This window comes from Heptranchias perlo, chromosome 16, assembly GCF_035084215.1.
Source record: "Heptranchias perlo isolate sHepPer1 chromosome 16, sHepPer1.hap1, whole genome shotgun sequence".
NCBI lineage: Eukaryota > Metazoa > Chordata > Chondrichthyes > Hexanchiformes > Hexanchidae > Heptranchias > Heptranchias perlo.
In genome coordinates, this window is record NC_090340.1 from 43,878,936 (window position 1) to 43,890,279 (window position 11,344).

Genomic DNA, 11,344 nt, shown 5'->3' on the forward strand with positions numbered 1-11,344 from the left:
TTTCCCCTTGAATGTTTACTTCTACTGTTTCCCCCCCACCCCCAAATCCAGCTCCCACTCTTCGCTGCAATGTTTTTTAATATTCACTGCCAATCGACCCACTCGAAGTTCCTGCCTTCTGCACCAAATACTGTCTTCAGACCCACTGCATTAAATTTATAGCCCCACTTTGGGAAAATTTGCTGCTGCCCGACTTGCGTTTTTTAAAATTCCTGCCTTGTGCAGGGAAACTTCGCTGCCACCCATCCAGTTTACAGGCCCTGCTCACTACCCCAGTTCCACTCCTTAACTTTTAGGCCCTGTCTGGGGGAAACCCTGATTTTTGTTTAATCCTTAAAACAGTGTAATGTCCATCATGAGCAATGCCACTGGAGATTATCTAGTCAACTTATATAGAAAAAAATAAGATGGTATTTGCAGGATATCTTTTAATCAGTGTTGAGAAAAGAAACATCTGCATAAGTTGTACACTGGGCATTAACTGCCTCACTCGTAGAGATATTTATCATGCCTCACTACTAGCTCTGGCTTAATCTATTTATTTAAAATAAAATTTAACATGTTCTAGATGCAACATAATTGTGAAAATAGGAATATCTGTACAGTTGCAAATATTTCCACAAACAAGAGTGCCTTCCAATAAAAACATTTTCACGATTCAGGTTTTCATAAACCTTTTGAGGGCTGCGTTGGTAATCCATCAAAATCAAAAACAGAAAATCAAACTCTTTGTTCAATGGATTCAGAAGGTTTTACAATTTTATGCATTGTTTCCCCACTATTTCTCCCCTCCTGTTAGGCAATAACTCATGCCCTCCAGCACCTCACCTAAGTGCTCATTCTTTTACGTGCAAGCCTAATTAGTGATAATTGGCAGGCTACCAGCTGCAGAGGGTATCACAGCTCAACCTGATCTAGTTCACATGTTCATAGTTTTGAGAAGTCACTGGCTAATGATCAAGAGCAGGAACCTTGGCTGATTTTCTTCCCCACTGCCCAAAGGACCAAGATTCCATCCATTTTAATACTTTATATATTATATTCACTGTTACAAACATAGAATGGTGCCCGATATCGTGAGTTTCCCAACAGGCGGATTAGGTTAAAATTGCCCCCACTCTCTGTGTCCATGTAGCTTACTACTGCTACTATTTTCAATCTAGGAACAGGAGAAGGCCATTCAGCCCCTCAAGTCTGCTCCGCCATTCAATTAAATCATGGCTTATCTGCACCTCAACTCCATTTACCTGCCTTTGCTCCATATCCCTTGATAGCGTTACCAATCAAAAATTCTATCTATCTCAATCTTAAAAGGTCCAATTGTCCTAGCATTCCCAGTCTTTTGGGGGAAGAGAGTTCCAGATTTCTACTAGCCTGTGTGTGATAACGTGCTTTCTGATTGGCTCCTGGATGGCCTAGCTCTAATTTTAAGATTACGTCCCCTTGTTCTTGATTTGCCACCAGAGGATATAGTTTCTCCATATCAAATTCTTATAACATTTTGAGCACCTCGATCAGATCACCCCTCAATCTTCCATACTGAAGGAAATACAAGCCAAGTTTATGCAACCTATTCTCATAAATTTATTGCCCTAAGCGCCAGTATCATTCTGGTGAATCTGCCCTGCACCTCCTCCAAGGCCAGTGTATCCTTCCTGAGGGGCGGTGCCCAAAACTGAACGCAGACTGCAGATGGGAGCTGTACCGTTGGGATGGCCTTCATCTGAACCGTGCTGGGGCCAGTGTTCTGGCGAATTGTGTAACTAGGGCGGTAGATAAGGCTTTAAACTAAATAGTGGGGGTGAGGGATCAAGTAAGGGAAGATGTGATAAATTAAAGAAAGAAGACAAGGCAAGAGAGCAAGGTACAATAAGGGAAATGATAATCAGTGGTTGGAAGGGACAGAGCATGCAAACTTAAGAGTGCGCCAGCAGATAAGGCTAGAGGTCGAAAAATTGTAAAAAGACAGCACTAAAGGCTTTGTATCTGAATGTGCATAGCATTCGTAACAAAATGGATGAACTGACAGCTCAAATAGAAATAAATATGTATGATCTAGCCATTACAGAGACATGGCTGCAAGATGACAAAGACTGGAACCTGAATATTCAAGGGTACTTGACATTTTGGAAGGGCAGGAAGCTAGGAAAAGATGGAGGGGTAGCTCTGTTAATTAAGGATGACATGAGTATAATAGAGAAATGACCTTAGTTCTAAAGACCAAGATGTAGAATCAGTTTGGGTAGAGATAAGAAATAGTAAAGGCAGGAAGTCACTTGTGGGAGTAGTTTATAGGCCCCCTAACAGTAACCACATTGTAGGACAGGGTATACAGGAAGAAATAATGGGGGCTTGTAAGAAAGGTACAGCGATAATCATGGGTGATTTTAATCTACATATAGATTTGAAGAATCTGATTGGCAAAGGTAGCCTGGAAGATGAGTTCATAGAGTGCTTTCGAGACAATTTCTTAGAGCAGAACATTCTAGAGCCAACCAGAGAGCATACTATTTTAGATCTGGTAATGTGTAATGAGACAGGATTAATTAATGACCTCATTGTAAAGGAGCCTCTAGGTAGCAGTGATCACAATATGATTGAATTTTACATTCAGTTTGAGGGAGAGAAGAGTAAGTCTAAGGCTAGTGTTTTAAACTTAAATAAATGGAATTATGAGGGCATGAAGACAGAGCTGGCTAAAGTGAACTGGGAACTTAGGTTAAGGGATATGTCAGTAGAGATGCAGTGGCAGACATTTAATGAGATATTTCATAACACTCAGCAAAGATATATTCCAGTGAGAAAGAAAGACAGACTCTGGGGGAAGGACGTACCATCCGTGGCTAACTAAGGAAGTTAAAGATAGTATCAAATTGAAGGAGAAAGCATACAATTCTGCGAAGATTAGTGGCAGGTCAGAAGATTGGACAGAATATAAAAAACAGCAAAGAATGACAAAGAATAATAAGGAGGGAGAAATTAAGAGTACAAGAGAAAGTTAGCTAGAAATATAAAAACAGATACTAAGAGTTTTTAAAAAGGAAAATGAGGGTTGGTCCTCTAGAGAGAGAGAGAGAGAGTGGGGAATTAATAATGGAGAATAAGGAAATAGCGGATGAATTGAAAAGCAATTTTGCATCCGACTTCACTGTAGAGGATACTAATAATATGCCAGAAATAATTGTGAATCAAGAGATGAAAGGGAGGGAAGAACTTAAAACATTTCGAATCTATTATTAAGGAGGCTACAGCACTTAGAAAATCTCAATGCAATTAGGCAGAGTCAACACGGCTTTGTGAAAGGGAAATCGTGTTTGACTAATTTATTGAAGTTCTTTGAGGAAGTAACAAGCAACGTGGATAAAGGGGATCCTGTGGATGTGGTGTACTTGGATTTCCAGAAGGCTTTTGACAAGGTGCCACATCAAAGGCTACTATACAAATAAGAGCTCATAGTAGCATGGAGGTGTCATCCATGCGCAGTGGGTAGCACGCTCGCCTGAGTCAGAAGGTTATGGGTTCAAGTCCCACTCCAGAAACTTGAGCATAATAGTCAGGCTGACACTCCCAGTGCAGTACTGAGCGAGTGCTGCACATTCAGAGGTGCCTTTGGGAAGGTCATGCCTTACAAATCTGATTGAATTCTTTGAGGAAGTGACAAGGAGGATTGATGAGGGTAGTGCAATGGATGTTGTCTACATGGATTTTAGTAAGGCATTTGACAAGATCTCATGGCAGACTGGTCAGAAAGGTAAAAGCCCATGGAATACAGGGAAATGTGGTGAATTGGATCCAAAATTGGCTCAGTAACAGGAAACAAAGGGTAAAAGTCGATGGATATCTTTGTGAATGGAAATCCGTTTATCGTGGTGTGCCACAGGGCTCAGTGTTGGGTCCCTTGCTGTTTGTGGTATATATTAATAATTTGGACTTGAATGTAGGGGGGGGCACGATTGGCAAATTTGCAGACGACACAAAAATTGGCCGTGTAGTTGATAGTAAGGAGGGTAGCTGTAGACTCCAAGAAGATATCAATGGGTTGGTGGAGTGGGCGGAAAAGTGTCAAATGGAGTTCAACCCGAAGTGTGAGGTAATGCACTTAGGGAGGGCAAAGAGTAAAAGGGAATACACAGTAAACGGGAATATATTGAGAGGGGTAGAGGAAGTGAGAGACCTTGGAGTGCGTGTGCACAGGTCCCTGTAGATAAGGTTGTGAAGAAGGCATACGGAATGCTCTCCATTAGCCGAGGTATAGAATACAAAATCAGGGATGTAATGATGGAACAGTATAAAACGCTGGTAAGGCCATAACTGGAGTATTGTGTGCAGTTCTGGTCACCACATTACAGGAAGGACGTAATTGCTCTGGAGAGAGTGCAGAGAAGATTTACAAGAATGTTGCCAGGGCTTGAAAATTGCAGCTATGAGGAGAGATTGGATAGGCTGGGGTTGTTTTCCTTGGAGCAGAGGAGGCTGAGGGGAGACTTGATTGAGGTGTACAAAATTATGAGGGGCCCAGATAGAGTAGACAGGGAGTACCTGTTTCCCCTAGCGGAGAGTTCAAGAACTAGAGGACATAGATTTAAGCTTATTGGCGGAAGGATTAGAGGGGACATGAGGGAAAAATATTTTTACCCAAAGGGTGGTGGGTGTATGGAATTCGCTGCCCGAATTGGTGGTACAGGCAAGGACCCTCAACTCTTTTAAAACATACCTGGACCTGCACCGAAAGTGCTGTAAGCTGCGGACCGGGTGCTGGAAGGTGGGATTAGAATGGGCACCTGGTTGTTCTTCGAGCCGGCATGGACACGATGGGCTGAATGGCCCCCTACTGTGCTGTATCTTTCCATGGTTCTAAAGGATTGGTTAGCTAACAGGAAACAGAGTGTAGGCATAAATGGGTCATTTTCAGATTAGCAAGATGTAACAAGTGGAGTGCCACAGGGATCAGTGCTTGGGCCTCAACTATTTACAATCTATCAATGACTTGGATGAAGAGACCGAATGTATGGTTGCTAAATTTGCTGATGACACAAAGATAGGTAGGAAAGTAATTAGTGAAGAGGACATAAGGATTCTGTAAAGGGATATAGATAGGTTAAGTGAGTGGGCAAAAATTTGGCAGATGGTGTATAATGTGGGAAAATGTGAACTTGTCCACTTTGGCAGGAGGAATAGAAAAGCAGTATATTATTTAAATGGAGAGAGTTTGCAGAACTCTGAGGTACAGAGGGATCTGGTTGTCCTGGTACATGAATCACAAAAAGTTAGAATGCAGGTACAGCAAGTGAGTAGGAAGGCAAATGGAATGTTGTCATTTATTGCAAGAGGAATGGAATGCAAAAGTAGAAATGTTTTGCTACAGTTGAACAGAGCAATTGGTGAGACCACATCTAGAATAGTGTGTGCAGTTTTGGTCTCCTTATTTAAGAAAGGACATAATTGCTTTAGAGGCAGTTCAGAAAAGGTTCACTCAAAATGATTCCTGGGATGGAAGGGGTTATCTTTGAGGAAAGCTTGGACAAGTTGGACCTGTATGCATTGCAGTTTAGAAGAATGAGAGGTGATCTTATTGAAACATATAAAGATCCTGAGGGAACTAGAAGGGGTAGATGCTGAGAGAATGCTTCCCCTTGTGGGAGAGACTAGAACTAGGGGCAACAGTTTGAAAATAGGGGGTCTCCCATTTAAGACAGAGATGAGGAGAAATTTTTTCTCTGAGGGTCATGAGTCTGTGGAACTCCCTTCCCCAGAGAGTGGTGGAGGCAGGGTCATTGAATATTTTTATAGCTGAGTTAGATAGATTCCTGATTAACAAGGGAGTCAAAGGTTATAGTAGGTCGATGGGAAAGTAGGGTTGAGGTTGCAATCAGATCAGCCATGATCTTATCAAATGGCAGAGTAGGCTCGAGGGGCCGAATGGCCTACTCCTGCTCTTAATTTGTATTTTCGTATGGGGTTTGACCAATGTTCTGCAACTGAAGCATAACCTCCTCCCCTTTGGATTCCAACCCCCTTGAGATAAAGGCCAACATTCTATTAGGCTTTTTGAATCTATCACTAATTTATATCAATTTATTATACTGTAACATAAAATAAAACAAAACCTACATCCCATTTCCTGAATTTTTCTCAAATCTAAACACAGGCACAGTGATATTTCATTATAATGTAACTAAAATTGAATCTGTAGTCCATGTTCATGCTGATTTGGGGACTTAGGATCCTCGATAGGTACTGTATGAGAAGGGACTCAGGAGAAGAGCAATGTGGTACTTCTGACTTGCATCTGAGATGTTGAAGACAATCTGAAGGAATGCAATATAAGAGAGGATCAGCTGTACACGCAAGTCGGACAAATTCCTGGCTTTGAGACACTATGCGGGTAATTTTGACTGTGTGATTATGTAAAATGGACTGGCGACTCGCCATCACCCATTTTACACTATTGCACAAAGTTGAAATTACCCCTTAAAAAATGTCATTGTTTAAATCTATACCTCAAAATTTCTTCTACAACAGGATAAGAGTTTAAGAAATAATTTAGTAAGATCTTTCTTCATGGAACATTCCAAAGTTGAGAGCATTTGCCTCAATTAGATAGGTGCAGTGCAAATCATTACAATGTACTCTGATGGTTCTATCAGTCACATGATAGATTAAAGTCTTGTCAAGTCTTATTATGCATTGTCTTCTAATGTAAATGTTGCATATTAGTAATAAATTTCACTTTTTATCCTGTATTGCGTGATTTCTATTGATATACATTGGAAGTTAAAGTTTTAAACACAGCGTTTTTGCAGTTGTTACCTCTATGTACGGGTAGAAGCTGGCCATCTTCAACGATTGCCAGTACTCGTCTGTCGCAAATTTCATCTTGTATATCCCAGAAATAAAAGTTTGTGATGTAAGTAAACCTGGGCACCTGCCATCTGAGTTAGTAACCCTGCAGACACAGAAATGCACAGTGAAATCACAACATATAATGGGATTTGCTTTTTAAGTTTTTAACTCCTTTAAATATTAATTTCTCAATTACTATTTTTTTCACTGTAAGCAAGCATCACCACAATTGTATTGCATAATAAATTTCTAGTTATTTACAATATAGCAATTTTTTTTTAAGACTAAAATGTGGAGAAAACTGCACCATAAAATACTGTTCGATGTTACTCATTTTTTCCAATAGTATTTGAACCCTGGCAGAATTTGCAGTGACATGAAACAGATTCTCTGATTATGTTTTCTGCTATAAGAAAATAATTTTACATTGAGTGTATAGCACAGAAACAGGCCATTCGGCCCAACTGGTCTATGCTGGCATTTATGCTCCACGTGAGCCTCCTCTCACCCCTCTTCATCTAACCCGATCAGCAGTCCCTTCTATTCTTTTATCTCTCATGTGCTTATCTAGCTTTCCTTTAAATACATCTGTGCTATTTGCTTCAACTGCTCCACATTCTTACCACTCTTTGGGTAAAGAGGTTTCTCCTGAATTCCCTATTGGATTTATTAGCGACTATTTTATATTTATGAAATCTAGTTTTGGACTTCCCCCACAAGTTCAAACATTTTCTCCACGTCTACCCTATCAAAATCTTAAAAACCTCTATCAGGTCAGCCCTCAGCTTTCTCTTTTCTAGAGAAAAGTGTTCAGCCTTTCCTGATCAGGATATCCTCTCAGTTCTGGTATCATCCTTGTGAATCTTTTTTGCACCCTCTCCAATGCATCCATATCCTTTCTATAATATGGAGACCAGAACTGTGCACAGTACTCGAAGTGTGGTCTAACCAAGGTTCTATACAAGTTTAACATAATTTCTTTGCTTTTCAATTCTATCCCTCTAGAAATGAACCCCAGCGCTTGATTTGCCTTTTTTAAAATGGCATTATTAACCTGTGTTGCTACCTTTTGGACAAAACTGCCAACAACTTATATTTATATAGCACTTTCAACATGGAAAAACATCCCAAGGTGCTACACAAAAGTGAAATTAAAAAATGGGGGTTGAGCCAAAGAAGGAGACATCAGGTCAGGTGACCAAAAGCTTGGTCAGTAAGGTGGGTATTATGGAGGGTCTTAAAAGGAGGAGAGTAGAGTAGAGTGGAAAGGGTAAGGGCAGGAATTCCAGAGTGTGGGGCCACTAATGAGGTGAATGGAGGGGGGATACAGAAGAGTCCAGAGTCAGAGAACTGGAGAGTTCAGGGTGTGGGGTTGTAAGGCTAGAAGAGGTTACTAGATAGAGAAGGGCAAGGCCATAAAGGGATTTAAACATAAGATGAACATTTTAAATTTAAGGCACGAGGGATCAGAAACCAGTGTAATTCAGTGAGGACATGGGTGAGGGGTCTTGGTGCAGGATAGGATACAGGCAGCAGAGTTTTCGATTAGCTGAAGTTTATGGAGGGCAGAGGACAGGAGGCTGGCCACTAGCTTTGGAATAATTGAGTCTGGGAGTGACAAAGGCATAGATGAGGGTTTCAGCAACAGATGGGCTGTTAGAAACAGAGGCAGGCAATGTTACAGAGGTGGAAGTAAGCAGTTTTTATGATAGAGAGGATATGGGTCAGAAGCTCAGCTCATGTTCAAATAGGATGCCAAGGTTGCAAACAGTCTAGTTCACCTGTGGCTGGGGAGGAGGATGGATTCAATGGAAATGGTAATGACTTAGTGATGGGGTTGAAGATGATGGTTTCAGTCTTCCCAATGTTTAATTGGAGGAAATTGCAGCTGATCCAAGACTAGATATTAGACAAGCAGTCTAACAGAGTCCGTGGAGGTTATTGAGAGATGCAGAGGTAGAGGTAGAGGTAGAGTTGGGTCTCATCAGTATACACATGGAAGCTGACCCTATGCCTGCAGATGATGTTGCCATGGGGCAATATGTAGATGAGAGCCAAGGATAGATCCTTGGGGGACTCTGGAGGTAATGAGCAGGGGGGGGAGGGAATGGAAGCCACTGGCTATTATTGGATAGGTGAGAATGGAACCAAGCATGGGTACCTTGCACTGAGCTGGACAATGGAGGAGAGGGGTTGGTCCACCATGTCAAAGGCTGCATAGAGCCAAATACTGAGTCTTAAGTGATCAAGAACACTATCTATGCCAGTGTCCAGAAATTGCTTAGTGCAATCCAGGATTGACAGGCGCAGCAGTCAGACTTAAATTTATAAAGTGTAAAGTTTAAAGGGTTAACCAAATTAGCATTGTTAGCTGGTAAATTATCACAGTTATCAGAATTAGTTTGGTGATTACATTTTTTTAAAGAAAAGGTAGAATATCTATGCTCCTACTGTTACTGCTACTATTTAAAATTTGGGTGAGCTGTGCAGAGTCCTCTCACTGATCATTGCTTTTATATTGCACTTCTGATCATGGGTCCTGTGCAACCAGCAATATCCCCAGAGTATACCTGCTAGATGTGCTAAGCCCAGCCACCAAGAACTACTGGCCTTAAGTAAATCCAGCATGTTTGCTATAGGGATACTGCCCGTTATAGGAGACCTGTACACCAGGAGGCAGCAGCCTTAGCACCCCATTAAGCACAATATAAAAGCAGCTTGTTCAAATCGCATTCTGAGAGGCTAGCATCTGTGAAATCAGCTCTCGAGTTCACACTGGTTAATCTCTCTTCCAGTCAGGATAAGATTTAGTTGTGCAAATGCTAATGTCTCAATCAAACTGAAACAGCACCAATATAAAAGTGGTTTAAATCTTTCTCTTTTATCCTGATGGTAGAAATGTAGATGCAATTTTTCATGAACCTACTAGGATTTACTAACAACAGGAAGCCAGGTCTCGCAAGAGTTCAGCCTGAACAAGTGCAATTAATAAGGCGACATTTTCCCATTTAGCAACTGGAATAGTGACATAATAGGTTTACTGTTGTGTCCATCACTCCACCACACTAAGGGGAAAGGCGGGATCAAGTGGTTAGTCTAATAAAATCACCTTTAAATAACAGATTTTACTCCCATTTGCTACTTTAATGAATTTAAAGCCGTTAATGATTTGATTTGACATACCCTCTTGCAACCTCTCTCCATTCTTTGTTCTCTAGTCTGGAAACGCTGACAGCCACATGAGCAGCAGGGACACCTTGTGCCGTGTTGAGTATGTGGGTTGTTAGAGGGCTCTGTGCCATACTGCAGCCCGGGGAGTTATCCTGTTACGGAAGATTTGTTTAAAAACTTACCTTCAGATATTTTATTTAAAAAATACCAAGTATATTTGTTTCTAGAAAAATGTTAACATAAGACTGTTTAATATATTCAGAAACACTTGTGCGAACAGTCACATCTTTCATCTTTATGATACTTCCTTTTCCCCTTCGTGTGGGTCACAGCAGCAATTGGAGGATTATCACACCGATTACCAGGTGTGTTGTCTTTTGGCATTTGATTTTAGGAATTGTATTAGTGTTTTGCAGATAACTCCAAAAATATATATATATATATACACACATAGCTTCACGTTTAGAAGTTTCTCTTCGGTTCCCATATAAAATACGGACACTTGCCTGCCGTGGAAGTTATTTTTCCCGAACTTGCCGGTTCCGAGGTATCCGCCAGCAACGAGGCACGAATCTCGGAAGTGCTCCAACCAAATGCCTGATAGGTCTGATCTCCGGGATTTAAACTCCGCTGCTGTGTTGCCGCCACGTACACCAGCATCAACTTCACGTTGATTTACATAAATGTTGTGGAACAGCAGATTATGGGATTTGTATTTTTCTTCTCCCCACCTAACTGGCCAGAAATCGCTCCCCAAATAAGGGAGGCGTGCAACAGCGCTCTCCATTTTTAGTGTCCAAGTGGGGGAGCAAGTTGCCATGTTCGCACACGCAGTGAAACGCGGAAATCTGGAACTTGCTCCTAGCGTTTCCCTGGTGATTTGACAACTTCGAATTAAAGGGACATCGCACGCTGTAATCAGAGAAATCATTGAGAAAGCGCCAATTTGCTTATCTGCCCAGCTGGAAAGTACCTACACTTAAAATTACAAGGTCTAAACTAAGTTTTAACAGCGTGGTAAGTCTTAATGACTGCCAAACAACTAAAAATTAATTTTTAAAAATGTGGAGCCTCATGTTACTCCCTATTTTAACAAGTTTTGGTCATTAAAAAAAATTAAAAATACTTTTCTCTTCTGTCTCTTTAATTCAATTATTTCTTTGGCTTTTTAAAAAAAAAATTAAATTTTTATTTATAATGCCACACAGAATACTAACTTTAAATGCAGAAAAAGGCGAAGTGGTACATTTTGGTAGGAAGAACGAGGAGAGGCAATATAAACTAGAGGGCACAACTCTGAAAGGGGTACAGGAACAGAGAGATCTGGGGA

General features: G+C 41.0%; 1 protein-coding gene across 2 annotated transcripts; it reads right to left on the bottom strand.

Moving 5' to 3' along the window:
* Window positions 1–410: 410 nt before the first annotated feature.
* uraha (urate (5-hydroxyiso-) hydrolase a) lies at window positions 411–10,802 on the bottom strand. 2 transcript variants are annotated; one of them, XM_067998040.1, is made up of 3 exons: window positions 10,521–10,802; window positions 6,811–6,946; window positions 411–6,308 (listed from the first exon to the last, which is right to left on the bottom strand). In XM_067998040.1, the coding sequence occupies exons 1-3, from the start codon at window positions 10,799–10,801 to the stop codon at window positions 6,219–6,221; spliced, it is 507 nt and encodes a 168-aa protein (XP_067854141.1). In that variant the 5' UTR covers window position 10,802; the 3' UTR covers window positions 411–6,218. The 2 variants fall into 2 exon arrangements, with proteins under 2 accessions (XP_067854141.1, XP_067854142.1); XM_067998041.1 differs by lacking the exon at window positions 10,521–10,802 and adding an exon at window positions 10,027–10,156.
* Window positions 10,803–11,344: the final 542 nt, after the last annotated feature.

Coding starts and splice junctions, on each gene's coding strand:
- uraha (XM_067998040.1), bottom strand. CDS start 10,801: ATGGAGAGCGCTGTTGCACGCCTCCCTTATTTGGGGAGCGATTTCTGG. Junction 6,947..10,520: donor AAAAATAACTTCCACGGCAG/GCAAGTGTCCGT, acceptor CTGTGTCTGCAG/GGTTACTAACTCAGATGGCA. Junction 6,309..6,810: donor GCTTCTACCCGTACATAGAG/GTAACAACTGCA, acceptor GCATTCCTTCAG/ATTGTCTTCAACATCTCAGA.